The sequence below is a fragment of the Naumovozyma castellii genome, chromosome 1, assembly GCF_000237345.1.
Source record: "Naumovozyma castellii chromosome 1, complete genome".
Lineage (NCBI taxonomy): Eukaryota > Fungi > Ascomycota > Saccharomycetes > Saccharomycetales > Saccharomycetaceae > Naumovozyma > Naumovozyma castellii.
The window spans coordinates 1,420,526-1,442,896 of record NC_016491.1 but is presented as its reverse complement, the minus strand read 5'-3'; the positions used below and the strand labels follow the sequence as shown (position 1 = coordinate 1,442,896).

The following is a 22,371-nucleotide window of genomic DNA, read 5'->3' as shown; positions in this document are numbered from 1 at the left end:
GTGATATAATCTTACGGTTCATTATATAATTTCTATATCACTATATTCCAAGTAGGTAACCATTCTAATCGGAGATATTTTGCGACATCACCATGTAGTCCTTGGCATATTGGTGCAAATAACACATAAATATATGTGCAGCCGACAAATAAGGCTAAATAAATTGGATACTTGATAAATGGATTAGCTCTACCGATGGAATAATCTAAAACGAACCCAAAGGTTAGAATGGCAAAATATAGGGCAGGAAGGTAATGATGTACATAGGTAACTCTTCCCATCATAACGAATGGAAAAAAATGTGTTATCCAGGCCAAAAATGGGAAAATACCTTGGATTCCCAATCGCCAAAGCTGATCTTCTTGTAAATTCAGATGCTGTCTTCTCCATTGATATGCAATTTTAGATATTATGAAGACAAAGAGGAATAATGAAAGAGTAGATAACCAGGTATTAAAGGGTGATCCGAGTAAATAATACTTGTAAACATCACGGGACCATGAACATAACCTTAAACCCCTATGTAATGTAGGCCATTCCCAAGGCTTAGAAGCTAATGGATCAAATTTATCTGCATCTGGAACAAGGGCACTATTTGAAGATGCCATTGCAAAATTTATTAAAATAAAATCAGTCCAGAATTTTGACTTTGGTGGGACATAGTCTTCTTCAATGGGTAGCTGGTCATTCCAATGATCTTCCACGTTCCACCATGTGGCTTTATCTCTATGAGACCATGATTTTTTGCAAACTATTTCCGCTTGTTGGAACCCCCAACTTGGGTAGGCCAGTCCAGTTGATGCCAAGTAACAACCCAGGACCTTGTGTCTTAGTCTGAAAAAAGTAGAGACTGGGTGCACAATGTTTTGATCTTCTTTATGAAAATCAGGGTTTCCGGAATCCATTTGATCAACAATCTCTAAAATCCAATCGTCGTAAACATCTCCATTAAATTCAGTGCTATAGCCAGAAACTTCAAAATTGCCCTTAGAAACATGAGATAATATTTCATGAGAATGTAAATTGGCACGTGTATTATTATGCACTAGTCTAATTTCAGCCCCATCAGTAATAGGTGTCTTCAAATTATCAGTTAAGCTTCTAGTGTCTTCTCTTGCAAATTGGAATTCCCAAACATTATTAGAATCTGAATGACCATATCCGGTAATTTGACGTTGACGAGAACCATCAGGGTATAACTGTACATGAGAATGTAATAGGTTGGGACTCAGTCCATGAGATCTTATTGTTACCTCTGATCCATACATGACATCTCTTGGTCCATTCTCGATGGTAGTCCCCTCTAAATTGACTTGGAAAAGAGTATTGGTTGCAGAATCACCAGTACCAGATTTGTATAACAGAGTGAAGTGGATCTTGAAACAAAACATATATATTAAGAATGGAATAATAATTAAATCAATTATTCTAATCATCCAATGTTTATAGTACTTGACCCTTGGCAAGGTTTTGTCATAATGGTGCGTAAATAATTCCATTATCGTGAAAAGACCCACAATGATTGTAATAAATAAGCCAACCCACTTCACAGAACAGACACAGCCGACAGACAATCCTGTAAGTAGCATCCAAAGAGACCATTGTTTAGTTAATTGTCTTTTTTTCAAGGTATAAAGTTTAACCATACAGGCAAATGTTGTCAAAGTGAAAAAGAGTAATATTGAATCTAAAAGGATAAATTTGGATAATACAATATATGAATGTTCCAAAGTAACCATAAGAGTAACAAGGTATGATGTGAGCCAATTAAACCCCATTGATCTTGTTGTAAATAGTGTCACGGGAACACACAAGGCACCAAACATAGCATTGAATTGTCTCATGAATATATAGTTAACCTCCTCTGGATATGCCTCGTTTGAATCAAAATTGAAATGACCGTCAAAACCTGCTAGGTATTCACTTAATGCAATAAGCATTTTACCTAATGGTGGATGGACATCATGATAAAATTCATGTGTTATGTAATAGGAGCCGAACTTACCAAAATGAGCTTCATCCCAAACTACATGGTTATTCTTGCCGATATCATGGAATCTTAATTGGAAACTTAAAATCGTCAATAATAATGGACCAATATAGCTTCTCATAGAACTAGATATCTTCGCTGTTGTCACATAAGGGTATCTTGATTTATTTTGTTTAGAATCATCAGGTTCATGTTGTTTTATATCAAGTTCCGTTGAAGTTTGGGTGACGGCTTTTCGCTCCCTGAGACTTGAGTCAGTAGGATGTATGCTGACAGTACTATCCTTCGAAATGTCTGCCATAGTCTCTTGTGTTTCTAAGAATGTAGGTTGATGTCTTGTTTGAGTTTGAAAGTCCTCTCTAGTTGTCAAAGCTGATATTCTCGGGCTGGAGAATATTATATTGATATTTTCTTATAGAAGCGCCTGCAACAGAAGTCAAGTCAAGTTAATGCTATGGAACATTGGATAAAACTCAGTTTTGTGTTAAAAAAGATTATTGTTTCAACCATAATTAAACCCCTTGATGTGGTCATTTCTTATTTTGCCAGTTGAGTGTTCTGCATGGCATGAGTGATGTTCTTCGATGCAACCTTTATTCGTTGTTCGGAGTTTTAATTAAGGCATTAAAATGAAACTTTTTACTTTCTTTCTTTCTTTCTCTTCTTTACAAAAAGTAAGGATGTTGATTTTTGGATTCTCTTTATGCCTTCGTTGTTTCCATTCAACTGAATAACTTTTTTATGGTTATAAAAGATTTGGGGCATTCTATAAATTGTTAGAAGACTTTCGAAGAAGAACTCATTTATCCGATAACTATTGCTAGAAAATAGCTAGTTAATTAAATAATTTGAAAATTGTGGTTAGTTCCTTTACCTTTCAGTAGCTAAGAAACAAATCTAAAAATTATTTTCTTCAATTATAACCTACAAATTCTTCCAAGTTTTCGTTGTTGCACTATTCTTTTTTGAATTTTTTGGGTTATTATTTCGAGAAAAGGTCCCTTTCAAAATGAATGCAATATAATAGCAGTACCAGTATCCAAGTCATAAGAACTCTTCTTTATGTCTAGAAAGTCAACTTTGCAATTGTTTCATTGAATGAGCGGCTCGGATCGGAATATCTCGGAATATTCCGATGGAATTTTTCACTGCCAAGTTTTTCGATAACAATACACTCAAAGACAAGAGGCATTAGACTATATATATAACGATACAGTATAGTTTCAAGTAAATAAATAGTTTCCTCTCCACTTCCCCAGTATTCTATATTTCACCAACACAGTAATACAAAGAGGATGGATTCAAGTAGTTGCTCGACAAATCCAGTGGGGCAGTTTTTATCGCCCAAGAACAATACTCTCTTAAGCACACACCGTCCTATTGTCTCGAGGAAGACACAGGTTTCCGACCATTATAATACTAATGACGCATCCCCCCATGAAACTACGTTTATGAATAGGAATAATCAAGACTATTCAGTAAATAGACCTCATCTACTACCAGCACAGAGCCAACAGGGCATCGCCGAAGATTGGGCATCTCAATTTTCTAGCATGCAAATTAAAGATCCATTAGAGTTCAGTCAAGAATACAAAAGGCTCTATTCCAGTTATGAATCATCACAGCCACAGAGGCAAGTGCCTCCCATGTCGATGAACGTCGCACACCAACCTCTTCCGCAACCATCGATGTTTGTACCCTCACCACTACGGCAACAAAGAAATGGAGATGGGATGGATATTGATTCTTACTTTGATTTGCAATTCCAATCTGTGGAAAAAGAATTGGAAATAGAAAATAATGCTAATGCTGGCACAGCGAGAAACGATAATGTTCTCGATGAGGAACAATTGCAATTACAAAAAACTGCCAGGGATATTGTGGAATCATGTTCCACACCGTCATCTATATCTTCCAATAGTTCAGTCAATGCTAAATTTGCAGAATCTAAATTTATTGGGTTGATGAGAAAGATAAGTGATGGGGTGGTGACATTAAAGAAAATTAATGGTGATAAGAACGTGGATCAAAGTCAACAAGCTCCTTCAGTTGGTAACAATGAATTTTATTCTACGGTTGATGAATCTGTGGTTGGTACTCCATTTTATCCAGTGGATGATACTGTTCATATGTAGCTCAATGTAATAATGCAACTTAAGATTAACCAGTGTCATACACAGCTCATTAATATTGCTTTCTCCTACGGGTCTAACTGTATTTTTTTCATAATATTGAAAGTATAAAGGTAGTAATCGGGTTTGATTTTACCAAAAGGGAAAAGAGAACAATGGAGAGTATCATATTAGCATTATTGTAACTAAGCATTTATCATTAAGTCATTAACCTTTTTATTTAGCATCGATTATCTCTATATTTCGTATCTATAATGTATTAATTGTAAATTTTTATCTCTTAAACAACATGAACATTAATGTTGTTCCATATAATCAGTATTCAGATAATGTGCAAGGCTGTCCCAGTCATTATTGCTAAATGAGGATATCTTTCCTTGCCATTTACCTCCCTTCTTTCCACCGCCACCTTTCAAAGTTTCAATCATTGAAGATAATTTTGTTGAAACTTCATTAATTTTCTCTCCTGATTCAGATATGATCATTAACGGCCCGGTTTTTGTCTGTGTTTCTCTACCGCATAGGACAATTAGATATTCTTTATAGTTGTTTTGTTCCTCCTTTAGGACACTTGAAAGTTCTTTAAATATGGCCAATAAATACTCCAGAGTACCAAATTCATCCTTTAATAAATATGTTCTTCCCTTTATATCTTTCAGATTTAGCAAAATCTTTTTTGCCTCCAAAATTGCCAGTTCTTTAATCCAAAAACGCTCTCTTTTGTTACTCTTTTGTAATTGCTCCTTTTGCTGTTCAACTTTCTCCATGATTTGAGTTTCTCCACAACTGAAACTACTTTTCAACTTCAATAATGTATCATTGGCAAATTCACCATATTGCGCAATACGATTACCACACATGAAATACAATCTTGAATTAGTACCTCTGACAGAAGTTTGATTTCTTGAAATCAATATACCGCCAATAGTAGCTGTAGAGTTCAAATGAGTACCACAACATGGATTGGAATCCAAATTTCCAATATGAATGGTCCTTATGACCCCATTGGTCATATCATAATCCTCCGGAATCTTAGAGAAACTAGCGTCATCAGTGACAGTTTCCTGCGGATTTCTCTCTTTAACAGTAATAACCTGAGGATCCAAGACAATGTACTTCCTCATTAATGTTGTCACATTCTTAATCTCCTCCTCAGTTAACTTTCTTGATAATTCAATATAATTGAAATAATCACTTGGTTCCAACTCAATGGCAATCCCGTTCTTCTCCTTGGGGACACCACCCATGGACCACGATAGAGTGTTCAATGCATACTGAGATTCCAATAGAGCACTCAACAAATGTTGGCCCGTATGTTGCTGCATGTAATCGATTCTCTTTTCTGAATCCACCGTCAGGTCGACTTTAGTGCCCGGCTCAATATACTGGGAGACCATATGATTAGCATGTAATCCAACCCTATAAACGTATTTCACGGGAATAATATCACCAGATGACACAATGGTGATGGTTCCTGTGTCACTGGGTTGTCCGCCACCCTCTGGGAACAGGATGGTGTCTTGTAGTTCAACCTCGTATTTGGTGGGTGTTCCTTTGAGCTCCTTACAGGAGATTACTGTGGTTTGGAAATTGTCAAGGCAGAAAGAATCCTTTTGACATGCGAGTTGCCCCACTACTACTGAAGTTGTTGCCTTTGTCATTGTTGACTTGTTGGGTGTTTGACCTGATCTGAGTGTTCCTTGATGAATTTTTCAAAATAGGAAAAATTAACGCCTAGTTTAGCGATGTGTCATGTCTGTAGAGAACAACACGAAGGGCATTCTGTGAGATATCTTCAGGCAACATTCACTTCTGTTCGTTTTGGATAAGCTATCATGGATATCTGCAAGTAGGAGTGCTATTTGAGTAGTAGAAGTTCCTCAATTTTTGGAAATTTTAGAAGACTCTCGTTTCATTTTCACTTTGACGCAACAACAAGATCCACTTACTTGGCTCGAAGTCAATTAAAAACATTCTTTTCAGAAGATTTGTTGTTATAAGTAGAATTGGAAAATGATGGCCATCGAGACCGTAGGGATTACTGACCTTGATCCTTCCTATCTTGCTTATACATCAGGCTTCTATGACATAAACCGCGTTGAAACAGATTCTAGGGTCACTAGAAAATCCAATTTTCTTAGCAACCCATACTCAGGGGCAAGCCCTGATGCGAAAGTGTTAACTGTGCAGGATATCAGAGAACGATACAGGTTGTGGCCGGAATCGTTGACGAAGAAATACTGCAATTCCTGTATAGCTATGCAATCAAAAAAATATTTGTTCCTGGAGGTTGGGCCAAATGCAAATAGGTGGCGTTCAAGGTGGAAGAGGTGATAGGTGGTTCTTCAATGACGCCGAACCGAAACTGAGGACCGGTTTCCTCCGCGTTGTTCTTTATATCACAGTGATGTAGTGGGATGTTAATCAACATATGGGGTTTCTTTTCCACCTGACTCGGTAAGACGAATATTAGGTTTAGTTTCAATTATCATGGAAAGTGAAACGAGAGCCAATGATAACAATTTACAGATCTAATGACGTTTCCATCTTGAAAAGGAAATCGGAGTTGAAAATGACACTCCGGATTATCCCGGCACAATTTTGGGCCGTTTTCTGTTCCGCTTGGGCATTCTATAAATGGTCTATTGTTAAGCCATTATACGTAGTCCTATTTTGGTTTTCAAGAAAACTAATCGATGATACGTCATCATAAAGATGGCAAAGACTATTTTATAACATAGATAAGTTCGCTTATAAAAGACTTGCTTTCGTTATTCTCTCTCTTATATACCTTGCAAGATAATAAAAAATCATCATAATTTTAAAAACACATATTTAACACAATGAAAATGCAAACAAAAACCCTATTCATCCCTATGGTCCTAGTTTCCATGACTCAAGCCGCTGATTTCGCTTCTTTGCCTAATCCTGGATGCAAAAGTTGCCAATCTAATAGTGAATGGGACTGTACTTCAAGCACTCTCACCTATACCTCGTCATTCTATTGGTTTGAAAATGAGAAAGCAGTTCTAACTTCTTTTATTGGTAAACACAGTTATGAAGTTTGTACTTCAACTGATACCACGGAATGCTTCGTCAACAGCTGTCAAACCAATCCCGACCTATACGATTGCGTGGGTTATACCTCAACTTGGTCCCAAAATTATCTTTACGAAAGCTTTAAATCCACCTTTTTATACCCATATAATTGCACAATCACTTACCTTTGGGATTCGTGCAATAGTACGAGTATGACAGTGAATCAATACGCCTCTAAATCAACTTTGTTTCCAATTATAACACGTTTAGAATGCAAAAGTAGAGGCCCAAGTTCATCAGAAACCAGTTCACTCCCAGAATCTCCCACTATTCAAAAGTCAGAAATTTATCCCACTACAGGGGTCATTTCTGTCCCCGGCATCTCACCTGTAGCAGAGACTTGGACCGTCTCAGTGCCAAAAACAACTTTAATTCCAACTTCTGAAGAAACAAAATATATTGACCCTACATTGAGTGCCAATGAGTCCAATCCTTCTGAAAATTCTTTGGAAACACTCGACCATTTTCAGGGCTCTTCTGATACTTCTGGTGCTAGTGATGTCTCTGGCACTTCTTATCCATCGGATGTTGAAACCACTACACTACAACAACTTCATAATTTAGTTGTTGAAGATGAGCTTGAAAAATCCCAAACCTCTGAAGGTGATGCTAATATGATAGCTACTATGAAACCATGGTTTGTCTTGGGTGTCATTCCATTCTTATTATAGTTTAAATGTTGTCCAATTTGAATGCTTGATAGTTACCCATTTCAGTTCTTTAAATTTTATTTCGGCTTCCTTTTTCTTTTGTATAAATCCGTACCATTTGTTTCATGCACTCTTATAGCTTTTAACTTAACTTATTAAATTTGTTAATACATATTTCTTGCTTATAATGAATTTTTAGTGTTTTTGATTATTTATGACCTTCTGTTCCAGTTGGTTATTGAATCTGTTGAAAAATTCAGCACAATAAGCAACTGGGGTTTGGATGTCCTAGACGCAAACAGAATCCTTTTAGAAATGTTAGTTGGCCCACCACTGTGGGAGATTGTTTCCTCGATATGTATCGAATTATGAAATTCAAACCGATATTATGTAAGCGGAGGGTTCCTGAACGACATATATTAAAAAAACCTCTTGGCAGTGCTCGGTGGGAGGGCCCTGATAATTTTTACTTTAGGGACACAGAGGGAAAGGGTTTTTTTTACCCTTTTAAAGATAAAGAAAAGGTTTAATTACCTTTGAAAACAATGTTAATAAGTGACTTATACATAGAAGACAACGACAATTGCCAAATGATAGACATTGAGCGAGTAGGGATTATTGATCCATCAGAATTCGAAGACTACACTTTCCCACTCAGTAGTTACAATGATTATTCCAGTGGGAATTTTCTATGGACCCAGTTGGTTCTTGTTACGCTTTTAACACTTTTTTTTTGGTAAGTGGAAATTTGTTATGCTTTATTTGTTTCGACTACTTCACGATTATTTACGTGACAGTCGTTGACATTGCGGCCATTTATTTTAACTTGAAGTTATTCCATATCTGTGTGAAGTACAAATATGTGAGGGACTCGTCGGTGTCTATATATAGTTTTCTAGCAATAGCATTTTCAATACTCTGTCTTTGCAGCGTCGTTTATATTTACCAAGGGACAGACAGAAGTACTAGTTAGCTGGGTAGTTTGTTGCTAAAATTGTCAGTAAGGCTTTAAATCAATTATTCTAGTTATCAATGTATATTGATAGTTCCATAAACCCTGCAGGTATAATGTTATATTGAATGGAGGCTTTCCGTTCCTTTGGTATTGTTATAATTTTTTCTCTATCTGTTAAAACAATGTATGAAATTTGTGTGGAATTGTTGAATTATCGATGAATGATTTGGCATAGGCTCGAGTATTAATACGTTTTGCATTTTGGCGCTCACATTTCCTGAGCTTCCTCCTGTCTGTGTGTTAAAGGTGCTAGATTCAGAAACTTCCTCTCTCCGAGAATAACTACATCTTCAACTTGTATGTCCTAAATTTATTTCATTGTTCTGTGTGTTTACATAATCTGTCCTAAATCTATTGTTACGTAACCCGCGGAACGGCTGTTATATTCCGCGGAAAACCCGAAGGGGGTGCGGGGCTACCATTCCACTTTGCCAGTTTTTCTTCGCTGCCGTTGGCTAACCAACTAACTATAAGCCAGGAGTTTCTAGGAACCGTCTTAGGGCAATCCTAGATGAAATATATACATCGTGTTTTATTGTTCTGTTCTTGTTTTTATATTTATAACTGAATAATTTTCCTGTCATTCACACAGATCAAACTCTAATACATCTACAATCACTCTAGTCTCTGCTCGCTAGCCTCATACGCATAGATCCGCTCAGATAATCACCGCCGTGTCTCCTTTATTTGAAATATTTCATCGCTAGTATCACCAATTCATATAGAAAAGCCACCTACAATGGACTCCAGTGATAGCAATAGCAACAGCATCGCCGATGACGTTCAGGATCTTCATGATCCAATCATCCCAAACGATGCAAACATTTTAGCAAGAATGATGACACAATCCATGGATAACCTCAACACAACCTCCGACGAGGAAAAGCAAAACCCGTTAAAAGAAAGAAGAACCAGTTTATCACAACATCCAGGTGAAGATGAGGCAATAACGATTGCTAGTCTGCCCGAATTGGCACCTGCAAAGACAACTTTATTCTCTCCACATTTGACCCAGCATAGAAAGAAAATATTCTGGAAATTCATATCCATTAACGCAATCATCGGATTGTTTTGCTGTACTGTTCTACCCATATTTTGGGGTTGTCTGTACGGTACAAATCAATATTTCCATAAAGTACATTATCTTATGGTTGTACAGGATGAACCATTGCAATTGGGGGGACTCTCAGTACCATCCATGGCTTCATTCCTTCCGGAAATCGTGCCTTCCCTACCGGGTACATGGCATGTATATAACACCTCCACTTTTATGGACCATTATCATCTAACAAATGCATCAGATATTAACAACAAAGTCGTGGATTTAATTTTTCAAGAACGATTTTGGGTCGCCGTTAACGTGAAACCAAACGCTACTGCATCACTAATGCAATCATTAGTGCAACCACAATCTACGACGCCAGAGACATTATTCAATGCTACAAACTTCTTTCAAGTTATTTACGAAACCGCAAGGGACGTAACAAGTGTTCAAGCAGCAATGGTCCTAGTCGTACAAGAAATGGAATCCGCATATAGAGAAATTTACATGGAACAATATTTACCCACTATCTTAGCTCAAATGGATCCAACAAATCAAATATCTTCGTTGGCACCCACATCTCTCTCAAGAGCAACAAATATTAACTTCCAATACTGGGACTATAGATCATTCTACAATCGTGCCCTTATGGGACCACTATTGGCAGGTACCATCTATTCCCTAACAATAACAGTCTTCCAATTCTTAATCTTTACACCTTTGCATATCCGAATGTCACAATTACTTACACCAAGACATATCATCCTATACAGACTTTTCATCTCATGGATCACTTTCTTCTTCCTTTCCCTATTCTACTGCACAGTCTCCGCTATCTTCCAAATAGATTTCACCCGAGCATTTGGCCGTGGTGGATTTGTAATATATTGGATGACCACTTGGTTATACATGGCTGCTGTCGGGGGTGCCAACGAAAATGTTGCATCTTTAATCTTCACTTTTGGTCCGACATATTTTTGGTTCTGGGTCGTCTCATTCGTTATATTAAACATGGCACCTTCATTTTTCCCCTTGGCTTTAAATAGTCCATTTTATAGATACGGGTACATGATGCCCATGCATAACGCCCTCGATGTGTATAAAGTCATATTCTGTGATTTAGAAAGAAGCAAGATGGGGAGAAATTACGGGATCCTGGTTGCCTGGATAGTTTTAAACACATGTTTGTTCCCCTTCATTATGAAATTTGTTGGTAAGACATTACAGGAGAGAGCCGCTAAAGAGGCTGAAGCTGCCAAGGCTCAAGCTCAGAAGAAGGCAAGTTGAAGCGGATCATTCTATTTAAGTTTCAATTTTTCATTATTTAATCATTTTATACAAGTATGAACAAAGTAAACAGTTATTTATTAATTTTTCCCCGGAAATCAAAAACTGTTAACGTTAATGAATAGATAGCCTATCATTTGCGTTTTCAAAAAAAAAACATTGATTTCCGCAGGTTACTTACCTAAGAATCCCGCGATAAAAAATACAGGGAAAACTGGGTCGGGAATTTCAAAAAAGTTAAAAAATCAATTGTGTCAAAATAATAGATGATTAAGCCATAAACAATTGTTAAATAGGCATAACACAAGAAGTTAAGATTTCTATATAAACAGCAAAAATAAAAGAACTAAATTATTTGTATGCTCTTCTTTTTATTATACTTCTTCTTGTTCATCATCTATAGTACTATCAAAATCAAACAATGTCTTCCACTCAATCAACTGTTTTCGTCTCCGGTGCCTCTGGCTTCATCGCTCAAAATATCATCAAGCTTCTATTAGAACAAAACTATAAAGTAATCGGTTCTGTCAGATCTAATAATAAGGCTAAACAAGTTCATTCAACTTTTGAGAATAATCCAAGTTTATCCTTCGTAATTATCGAAGATCTTTCCAAGTTGACAGCCTTTGACGAAGTGTTCAAGAAATATGGTAAGGACATCAAGATCGTCCTACACACTGCCTCACCAGTAACTTTCCAAGCCACTGATCTAGAAAAGGGTATTTTAATCCCAGCTGTCAATGGTGTCAAATCAATCCTAAACGCTATTTTGAAATACGCACCTCAAACTGTCGAACGTTTCGTCTATACTTCATCTGTCCTTGCCCAAGTCAACCCCACATGGACCGATTTTAAAAATGTCACAATAAATGAAAAGAGTTGGAACGATTCCACTTGGGAAGGGTCTCAAGTTGATTCCTTAACGGCATACTCTGCCTCCAAGGCATTCGCCGAGAGAGCTGCTTGGGATTTCATGAAGGAATATGGTAATGAAGTTAAATTTAAGTTAACAACGGTGTTACCTTCATTCGTCTTTGGTCCTGAAGTGAAAATTGGCCCTAAATTGAATCTCTCTGGCGAAATTTTGAAAACGATTATTCATGCCACTAGCGAAAAACAATTGCCATCGGTAGATACCGTTTTACGTGTTTCTGTGGATGTGCGTGACGTGGCAAGGGCTCATATGTTAGCCTTTCAAAAAGAGGAATGTATCGGTAAGAGATTATCATTGGTGGAAAATGTGTTCACTTTGCAAGATATCTTAGACCTTATCCATACGGATTTCCCTGATCTGAGTGGGAATGTCCCGGTAAGAGCACCTGTATCTAATGAAAAAATGCCCAAAGAGCTATTTGGATTTAATAATGATGAATCGAAGAAGATCTTAGGTTTCAAATTTTATGATTTCAAAACGTCTGTCCATGATTCGATTAAGCAAATTTTGGACGCTCAGAAATAATATTGAGAAAGTTATCAGTGAAGCTTTAGTTTCTTTTTTCTATCATTTTATATTTAATAGTTACAATATTTAAACGCCCGAATCGGATTGTTCTCCTGGAATTTAATACAATTTAATAACGACTTTTCATACTCTTTATCTTGATATTTCTCATAAATTAATGCTAAGTACCACCAAATGTCTGGTGAATGGTATGCCTCCAACGAGTTCATGATGGAACATTCTAAAAGGAATTTTAATCGTGCTATCCCTGCTGACTCATCTATTTCGTTGACAAATATTGATTCACTCACGGAATGCTTGGGTATCAATTCTTGTGTTGTCTGTATGGTGGGTGTTGTCGTTGATTCTGATGTTGATTCTTCCAGGTCTTCATTCATTGGTAGTATGTTGAATTTATAATATTTTTCCAAATCTTGTTCCTCGTCAGTTAAATTCTCTGGGAAAACTAAACCGGCAAACCCAATTAATGCTTCCACATTACTGTCATCATAATACAATACTTTTTCAAATTCCTTTAAGGCCTTTTTGGACTCACCTCTATTCATATACATATATCCTGTTAAAATTGATGCATTCAAATTATTAAATTCCTTTCCAATTTTTTTAGCCTCATTTATAGCATCTGATGTTTCCTTTAACCCATCCTCACCACCCAGTTTCATATACAGATTACCTGCAAATAACCAAATCATCTGTAACAAAAATTCTTTCCTTAATAAGATGTTTTTCCTAATAGCAGCCTCTTGTTGTATCACAAGTTCATTGGAATCATCAAATAAATCATTATACAAATCAAATAATTCTTCCAACATTTGTAATGCTTCCACAGTCCCAAATATTTCCTCTACCAATTGTAATTGAGTCAGTTTTAATTGTATAAGCTGCCACCTTTCCTTCCAACTCCATTCTTGAGGGGTATCATTCACTTCAAGCATAGCATTCAAGGCAGAATTGACAATTTTATAACTTTTCTCCTTATCTTCTTGTGTGGAATAACATAATGCCAATAAATGCCAAGCCTTATAACAGAATTGATTAGACAACAATAATTCATCTTCCAAGAAGGTGATACATTGTTCAATCCGATTCTGTTGAGCTAAATTATATGCAAATTGGAACTGTAAATTTACAGTTTCTTGTTTGTTCGTTGTGTGTAAGGACATTGCGTTTAGTAGGTATTCTGATAATTTACCTGATATTATATCTGGTAAGTTACTCTTTCCACAGTTGTATAATGTATTCCATGCCTGGAGTAAAGTTGTGGTGACATTTTTGGGTAAATGTAATTTTGTCGATGTACTCATTTGAATATCATTTGATAATGGTTGTTGTTGTTGCAAAGGAAATTGATAATCCTTGTAAAACAATATTAATAAGTTATGTAATTGTGTTGTTGTCTTTTGAAAATTGAATATGCCCTCGATATCATTAGACTTACTACATGATGATAGGATTATGGCGTATGAATCAATGAATGATACAATGTTTTTATAAATTCCATGATTCAATTCACGTTCCTTTTCCGTATATTTGATGATATTAACGAAGTTTAAGATGGCCTCTCTTCGTGAATCTATCAAATTGAAAAAAATCATTGCAGTCTTGGATACGATTGTGCTTCGGAAGGTCTTTCCCATGGAATCTATTATAAATCTATGCCATTTGTTTTTATCTTCCTTTCCCATTGAAGAATTCTTATGGAAACAATTTTTAAAATAATATTGTAAGAAGAAATGAACCTGTTTCAATTGAGGATTATTTATTTCGTTTGCATTAGGGAATTTTGAGTTTTGTAAAACTTTATTACCCAAGGAAAGAAACATACCATCTATACCATTCAAATCAAGATCTTGTTCAGATAATTTATCTAATGAGAGGATAGACAATAGACATGTTAATGGGTTGGTCACTTTGAAAGATTTTAGAATGTGTGATGGTTTGATCTTCCCATTCTGAGTCAAGAATTCAGATATTAAATAAAGATATTGATGCAGTTGCCCCTCTGAAGTTTGTGGTATCTTGTTTAAAATCTTCAATAATTCAGTATAATATAGACTGGTTCCCTCATCTCTAGTTAAGAGCAACCCTCTATAATAAAGATTCTCCAAACGTAGCAATGTAATAAAATCTTCATTATGAGAAACTATTTGCTTGCTAAAGGTAACATTCAACATCTTATTAAGGAATTTCTTAGCATTGACCACGTCATTGGTATGGTAATATAATATGCCCAGCAGATTATAAAGGGTCAAATGTGCTAATTCTTGAACCTCAAAATCACGGTTCTCCACTGTGATGACAGATTCGTTGAATATGGTATTCAATTTAAGACATTGATCTAACAGCACCGTGGCGACAGAAGTGGTCAATCCATCTCCCAATGCGTGATAATAGACACGGAATTGCAATGACAGCACATGGTCGAGGTTTGCATTCCCCGATTTGAAAGCCGTGGCACCTAATTGGCGGGATTGTAGACTGAATTGAATGGAATCTACAATCTTGTTAGTCATGTTCAGCTGCTAATCCCGGATTGCATAGTCTGAGGTAGTAACCAATGAGTTATAACTTGACGTTACAGAACTTTTCACATAGTGCTGAAAAAAAGTGTCAGAGTTTTCGAGGTTCCGAAAAGGGGAATCGTGTCATAAAAGATATTTTCCCAAATTGTGACGCAGTTTCCGTGACAAACGATATTTAAATAATTGTCCGACGGAAAACAGTTTATCCGTCGGAGAATAAAACTAAGGGACAAACGGCGTTCACCGACTGTGTCGGGATTGTCCGGGAAATCACCGTGAAGACTCATCCTCGAAGGTGCTTTCTGCGCCATTTTCTGGGGACCGGTAACCGCCGTTACATGACTAGAAAAGCAACAGAAGTTCCACTGAGACGGAAAATTCCGGAAGGTTACACGCATTCTGATTAAGCAAAGGAAACCCTTTAAAACTCTTATTACTCATCGAACATTAAAAAAAGGATGTTTCTATCTGGTACTCAGAAACCCTTGAAAGTATATAAGAGAGCTTCATAGTATCTGGACTCAGGGGAGTCTGTTCCAGGTTTCAATATCTACAATAGCAATATTGAAGGAATACACCCTAACATTGCAATGAATACAGACGAAGAAACAAGATATAATCTCGCCCACCTGCAGACTGTGGCAAGTTCAATGGCGCAACAGGTGGCTGGTACTTATGAAGCGGAGCAACAAGCAAACATGACGTCAGTAACCGACGAGGAATCACAGATTAATGACACAAATAGTGAGAAAGATGCCGCTAAAGGATCCAACAGTTATGCTGTTAATTCATTTTCTTCAGCAGCTGGGTCACAACCACAAGCATACAACCCAGATGGGCAAAATACAGCTAAACCTGCTGTAACTCAGCCAGAGGAAAATGAGGAAAACGTCCCAATATCTCCGACTAAGACGCGACTATACTCTCCGAAATTAGCTTCTCAAAGGAAAAAAATTACAGTAAAATTTATCATTTCTAATCTTTTATTAGCGGGTGTTTGTCTGTCTATTTTATCTTTATATTGGGGGTCCCTTTATCAAACCACTAAGCATTTGGAAAGAATTAGCATCATAGCAATAATACAGGATGATTATATTCCACCAAATGATTTGAATCTTACTTCAGTGGTAGCACCAGTTCCATCATTCATTGAACAATCCACTGGTAAATGGCACGTGTATAACCAGTCTTATTTCCAAGAAAAGTTTAATGTCCAGGATCCAACAATGATTAACGAAAGACTAAACGCATTAATTCATGATGAAAAATATTGGATCGCATTGAATATTGGGGCAAATTTAACAATGAGAATCGTAAATTCCCTAACAACTCCAAACGAACCATTTTTCAACTCCACACAACATATCAGAGTAGTATATGAGACATCAAGAGAACCTACAACCTTGGAAGCTTACATGCTGCCCATAATCCAGGAAATTGAATTAGCATACCAAGACTTTTATCATACTGAATATCTACCAGAATTATTATCAAAATTACAAAACTCCACCACAACTCCTCTTTCTAATACTGGAGCAGCTAACTTGGCAAATATAGGTAAATTTCAATTTGATTATGATGATATATTGGTTTTCCCAGATCGTATCCTGATCGCACCATTACAAGTTGGGTTAATCTATTGTTTAATTCTTACCGTCTTCCAATTATCATTATTCGGTCCCCTTCATGCAGAAATGGCTAAATATTTAAAGCCAAAACATATTATCATTTACAGATTATCAGTATCATGGGCTACATATTTCTTTCTATCATTATTCTTTTGTACTGTCTCAGCCATTTTCCAAATTGATTTCACAGTAACTTTTGGTAAGGGTGGATTTGTTATATACTGGATGACAACGTACTTGGTAATGTTAGCCCTTGGTGGTGCAAATGAAAATGTCTTAAGTTTAATTATCCTTTTCATTCCAGAATACTTACCTTTATGGTTATTATCATGGATTATTATGAATATTTCTCCAACCTTTAACCCAATGGTGTTAGATAATGTGTTTTACAGGTACGGGTACATGATGCCACTTCATCAAGCCCTGGATATTTTCAAAGTGGTGTTCTTGAATGTCTCGAAGAGACATATGGGGAGAAATTATGGTATTTTGGTTGCTTGGATCGTCGTGAACACCTGTTTGTTCCCTCTGGTGATGAAAATTGTGGGAAAAACCGTTCAAAAGAGAATGGAAGCTAAAAAGAATTGATTTAAATATATATTAGAGCAGCTATAGCACAGTTTTATTTTTATTTATTATTTTTATATATTCAGAAATATTTTATCCCTTTGCTAGTATTTATAAGAAGAACTAAAAAATTATTTGAGATAAATAAACCTGAAAAATAAAAAGGAAACAAAGCCGTTAGGGTTTTTTCATAGTTGTTTTAATAATACCTCAAAATAATACATAAAACTTCTATATTTTTTAGTTTTGATAAAATTTCAAATTTAAACTCCCTAATTCAGTTTTTCATCGATGATTATCCAAAAAACAAAAACAAAAACTGAATTCATATGCTATTTACCTACTCAGATATGATAAGGGACGAAATATCCCGCCTCCCTTAGTCCTCTGCCGTTTGGATCTTCAATACAGATAATATAGGCTTGGCTCACCTTATTTTACAGAATCGGCGCGGTTGAAATTTGGGCGCATAGAAATTTCAGATGGTTTCAATATACATCAACATGAATGTGTTCTTAATCAATATCTACCTCATCAAAGCTGCTTGCACCCCCAACATATAACCTGCAAAACAATGTCTTCTGAGAACGTTGGGAGAAAGAAATCACACAGATGGGCCAGCGCATCACAAGCGACATATGATGGGGCTGATTGGAATAGTAGTGATAGTGATGAAGATCATGCTATTTCAAATGAAGAAGCTCAACCAAATGTTACTAAATTGCCAAGCTTACCTAAATTAAATTATACTTCCAATGAAGAGGAGGAAGAGGGTAAGCTGACGGACAATGCAGAGGAAAATGGTAAACTACCGAACAGCGAAGAAGAAGAAAGGCCTACATTGCATATCACTACGGAAGACGAAACAGACAGAAGTTCTTCCAATAATGAATCCAAAAGTTCTTTGAATAGAACTAGAAGGAATTCACCAATGAGGGGGGTTAACACAGATTTGGATAATCTAATGCTGCAAATTTCCAAGGAAATGACGCCTAAGTTAGAAAATGAACCTGTATTCCCTCCACGAGATTCACCTACATCTGCTTCAAGGGAGGGAAGTACACCCTTCTATAACGCATCTTCAGTAATACAGCAACCAAATGATGCAAGGGAAGGGGAAAGAGAGGTAAATGAAAATGATAATGATGATGACGATGATGACGATTACGAACTTTCAAAGAATGGCTATTTCTCAGATTATATGCGAGAAGGTAGCGATCATGAGCCAGAGGATAATACGCCGTCTCATTCTCACACTGAGAGTGACGTATTAGATTCACCAGTAGCTGAGGAAATGCAAACAGAGCCCCAAGCTTCAACGGAGGAACAAGAACCGGATCACAACAGAGTGGCAACAAACGAAAGAGTTATTAATGAACACCTTGCGAGTAACAACAATGAAGTGATATCCAAACCATCGGTCTTCGAGCTCGAGAATGCTTCTGCCCCTATTCCGCAATCAATAACATTGAGACATACCTCCAAAACGAATCTAATACATCCAGAACAAGAAACTTCAAATTTCGATGAAGAAAAAAACAAAGAGGATGACTACGAGGAAACTGACGAAACTGACGATGATTTTGATACGTTATCTTATACAGAATCAATTAAGTATCCAAACTCGGCAACCTACAGCAAATTTAATCATACTGATGAACCACTTCCCATCTCTGACGATGACTTTAAATTCTCTACCAAGAATAGACAATCTATTTTGCAATCTTCAAGTGAGGAAGAGGGAGAAGAGAATGATGATCATTCTCTACAAAATTCTTCCGATATGGAAAGTTTTAAAGTCTCAGAATCAGGTTATTTCGAGAAGCTGCTGGAGGAAGATGAAATGAATCCTTCCACCGATCAAGAGAGTCATCACGAGGAGTTAGACAAGGAAGAAAATAATAGTGAAGGAACAGAAGATGATATTTTATCTATTCCTGCATCCATTGAGAGTGACAAAGTAGAAGAAAATCCAGAGGGGATAAACAAGGAAGCAGATGAAACTTCTGAAAAGGAAAAGGACAGAGAAAGTGAAAATAGTAAGTCTGGAGATGATCAGGAAACGACAATAACGGAAGGAGATTCATCTAGAGACTCAATTAATTTAGGGAGCTGGAAACCTGATACAGATGCAATCAGATCGGGCTTTGTTCAAGATACCAATAAGAGAGCACCCCCAGGTTTTGTATACGATGAGAATGGTAAATTAGTTGATTTAACTCCTTCAAGTATGAAACCAAGAGTGGTATCTACGTATTCGGAGATGGAAAGTACGTGGGCTGCATTCCCCTCGAATGGCAATCCAGAAAACAATGAAGATTTGGAAACTATAAAGGACACGAAAACGTTGTATGACAATAACACAATTTTTAACGTACCTGGAATAATGACTAACAATGAAAACTTACCGCCATTACCAAAAAATGTAAATATTGAACAAGGATCGTTACCAGTTGCAAGAACATTAACGGCAGGTTCTGAAGTAGATAAAAAATCCATTAAATCAATACACTCTGAAGGACCAAGTGTTCACAAACCAGATTCATATGAAATGGCCAAATTGAGTGATCAAGACCCACTTCCCGAATTGGATCTAAATGAATTAATAAGTAGCAAAGCTTCCCATCTTTCCAAGATAGAGCAATTGCAAGCATACTCTCAGTCGCTAGCAGACTATGATTCTGGGATACAGACCTGGATAAATTATACATTGAAATCCTCGTCGAAGGCGGACCGAGATTACTTGTTTGATGAGTACAAGAAGAATGAACATGTCAGGGAGGCGTACGCCAATGCAGAAGATCTGAGTAGGAAGAATACTGTGATCAATACGGTTGCATCAGTGAATCAAAATGTCAGCCATCTTAGGAAGAAAGTATTTTCACATTCTATGAAGCCCAGAGGTCTCCTCTCAACCATTGGGAAGAAGATCATCGAGAGAGAGACGTGATGAAAGGCTATATATAGACTACTACCTGGTTCCTGCAGATTACGTAACAATATAGCGTTAAGTATTTAAGAATATAACCCCGCGGTCGCTGTTTTTAAAGGAACGCTCCCTCGAAGGCTATTGTTTTGGCTATATCTTGCTCTCAGAAATACTTCTTCGAGCTAAACCTGCCTTCCTAAGGGTCTGTAGATGCAATTCAGAGCAACAAAATAGAAGTGATGTCCGAGCCATCGTATTATTTAGGTCTTGATCTTTCAACACAACAATTGAAAGGTCTCGCAATCAATGAAACACTAGAGATAGTTGTTACCGAAACGGTTGATTTCGATAAAGAACTACCCCATTACAATACAACGAAAGGTGTTTACATAAACGGCAATGATATCGAGTGTCCCGTTGGAATGTGGTTAGAGGCACTAGATTTATTGTTTGAAAAATTCAAGAAGAAGGGCTTCAGTTTGAATAACGTTAGAGCCATTTCTGGATCATGCCAACAACATGGGTCTGTTTATTGGTCCCAAAATGCCAATACCTTATTGAAAAACCTTGGAAGTGACACAGACAAAAGCCTGGTGTCTCATCTAATTCCCGATGCCTTCTCGAGACAGACAGCCCCTAATTGGCAGGATCATAGTACAGGATCCCAATGCCAGTCGTTCGAAAGAAAAGTAGGTGGACCACAGGCCTTAGCCGAAATTACTGGTTCAAGGGCTCACTTTAGGTTTACCGGTCCTCAAATCATGAAGATAGCAGAAAAGGAACCTGGAAATTATGCCAATACAAGCTCTGTCTCTTTAGTTTCCAGTTTTATAACATCCTTACTCTGTGGTGAATTGACCCCTTTAGAAGAAGCCGATTCATGTGGTATGAACCTATACGATATACGTAAACGTCAATTTAATGAGGATTTGCTATCCTTAATCGATTCCAATGAAGACAATATCCGTACCAAGTTAATGGATCCGCCTTTGAAATGTGACAAACCCGTAAGATTAGGAAGTATTTCCAAGTACTTTGTTCAAAAATACGGATTCAATCCATCTTGTTCAATATTCCCATTGACCGGTGACAATTTGGCTACCATCTGTTCTCTACCTTTAAAGACGAATGATGTTCTTGTGTCTTTGGGGACAAGTACTACGATTTTGTTAGTTACCAACCAATATCAACCCTCCCCGAATTATCATCTATTCATCCATCCAACTATCCCAGATCATTACATGGGTATGATTTGCTATTGTAATGGAGCCTTAGCCAGAGAAAAGATTCGTGATGAGTTGAATGAAACAGGGGAAGGAAATTCGTGGAATTTATTTAATGAAGCTGTTTTAGATGACACTATAGACAACAGTGATGAGCTAGGTATTTATTTCCCACTAGGTGAAATTGTACCCAGTGTTAGTGCCATATATAAGCGAGCTAAATTTGACAAGGCAACTGGTGAAATCAAAGCCATTGTCGATGAATTTGCAAACAAGAAGCACGATGCTAAAAATATTGTTGAATCACAAGCTTTAAGTTGCAGGATTCGTATCTCACCTTTACTTTCCAAAGAAGGAAATTCAAATAAAAATGAAATGACTTCCAATGAGAATGGGACAGTGAAATTTGACTATGCTGAGATTCCAATATCTGACTATTTGAGTAAAAGACCCAATAGAGCATTCTTTGTTGGAGGTGCTTCCAAAAATGATGCTATTGTCAAGAAATTCGCTCAAATTATAGGCGCACAAGAAGGGAACTATCGTTTAGAAACCCCAAATTCCTGTGCTCTCGGTGGTTGTTACAAGGCTATTTGGTCTCAATTGTACCATTTAGGAGAAACCAAAGAGTCATTTGATGTATATTTGGATAAGCATTTCCCATGGGGGGAAGTGGAACGTATTTGTGAGCCAGACGAGAAAGCGTGGGAATTATATAACAAAAAAATTGTTCCAATGAGTCATTTGGAGGCTCTATTGTAAGTACGAACTTATATATCAAATTTTTCTAAATAGTAAACTAACGTCGAAACGAAATTAACTCAT

The 22,371-nt window shown here is 36.8% G+C and overlaps 10 protein-coding genes across 10 annotated transcripts; 7 read left to right on the top strand and 3 right to left on the bottom strand.

Moving 5' to 3' along the window:
- Positions 1-32: 32 nt before the first annotated feature.
- PMT6 (dolichyl-phosphate-mannose-protein mannosyltransferase PMT6) lies at positions 33-2,291 on the bottom strand (the record flags this gene model as incomplete). Its single annotated transcript, XM_003673617.1, has 1 exon — positions 33-2,291. One exon carries the CDS (start codon positions 2,289-2,291, stop codon positions 33-35), a length of 2,259 nt encoding a protein of 752 aa, XP_003673665.1.
- A 994-nt stretch (positions 2,292-3,285) lies between these two features.
- On the top strand, positions 3,286-4,125 carry NCAS0A07250 (uncharacterized protein; the record flags this gene model as incomplete). The annotated part of the gene is made up of 1 exon (XM_003673616.1): positions 3,286-4,125. One exon carries the CDS (start codon positions 3,286-3,288, stop codon positions 4,123-4,125), a length of 840 nt encoding a protein of 279 aa, XP_003673664.1.
- A 293-nt stretch (positions 4,126-4,418) lies between these two features.
- On the bottom strand, positions 4,419-5,783 carry NCAS0A07240 (putative alanine--tRNA ligase; the record flags this gene model as incomplete). The annotated part of the gene is made up of 1 exon (XM_003673615.1): positions 4,419-5,783. One exon carries the CDS (start codon positions 5,781-5,783, stop codon positions 4,419-4,421), a length of 1,365 nt encoding a protein of 454 aa, XP_003673663.1.
- Positions 5,784-6,965: 1,182 nt separating this feature from the next.
- Positions 6,966-7,892, top strand: NCAS0A07230 (uncharacterized protein; the record flags this gene model as incomplete). The annotated part of the gene is made up of 1 exon (XM_003673614.1): positions 6,966-7,892. The coding sequence occupies one exon, from the start codon at positions 6,966-6,968 to the stop codon at positions 7,890-7,892; it is 927 nt and encodes a 308-aa protein (XP_003673662.1).
- A 1,733-nt stretch (positions 7,893-9,625) lies between these two features.
- On the top strand, positions 9,626-11,215 carry NCAS0A07220 (SNG1 family protein; the record flags this gene model as incomplete). The annotated part of the gene is made up of 1 exon (XM_003673613.1): positions 9,626-11,215. The coding sequence occupies one exon, from the start codon at positions 9,626-9,628 to the stop codon at positions 11,213-11,215; it is 1,590 nt and encodes a 529-aa protein (XP_003673661.1).
- Positions 11,216-11,636: 421 nt separating this feature from the next.
- NCAS0A07210 (SDR family oxidoreductase) lies at positions 11,637-12,674 on the top strand (the record flags this gene model as incomplete). The annotated part of the gene is made up of 1 exon (XM_003673612.1): positions 11,637-12,674. One exon carries the CDS (start codon positions 11,637-11,639, stop codon positions 12,672-12,674), a length of 1,038 nt encoding a protein of 345 aa, XP_003673660.1.
- Positions 12,675-12,727: 53 nt separating this feature from the next.
- YPP1 (Ypp1p) lies at positions 12,728-15,190 on the bottom strand (the record flags this gene model as incomplete). Its single annotated transcript, XM_003673611.1, has 1 exon — positions 12,728-15,190. The coding sequence occupies one exon, from the start codon at positions 15,188-15,190 to the stop codon at positions 12,728-12,730; it is 2,463 nt and encodes an 820-aa protein (XP_003673659.1).
- Positions 15,191-15,789: 599 nt separating this feature from the next.
- NCAS0A07190 (SNG1 family protein) lies at positions 15,790-17,415 on the top strand (the record flags this gene model as incomplete). The annotated part of the gene is made up of 1 exon (XM_003673610.1): positions 15,790-17,415. The coding sequence occupies one exon, from the start codon at positions 15,790-15,792 to the stop codon at positions 17,413-17,415; it is 1,626 nt and encodes a 541-aa protein (XP_003673658.1).
- A 553-nt stretch (positions 17,416-17,968) lies between these two features.
- FYV8 (Fyv8p) lies at positions 17,969-20,344 on the top strand (the record flags this gene model as incomplete). The annotated part of the gene is made up of 1 exon (XM_003673609.1): positions 17,969-20,344. One exon carries the CDS (start codon positions 17,969-17,971, stop codon positions 20,342-20,344), a length of 2,376 nt encoding a protein of 791 aa, XP_003673657.1.
- A 218-nt stretch (positions 20,345-20,562) lies between these two features.
- On the top strand, positions 20,563-22,308 carry XKS1 (xylulokinase; the record flags this gene model as incomplete). Its single annotated transcript, XM_003673608.1, has 1 exon — positions 20,563-22,308. The coding sequence occupies one exon, from the start codon at positions 20,563-20,565 to the stop codon at positions 22,306-22,308; it is 1,746 nt and encodes a 581-aa protein (XP_003673656.1).
- Between the last annotated feature and the right edge of the window lie 63 nt (positions 22,309-22,371).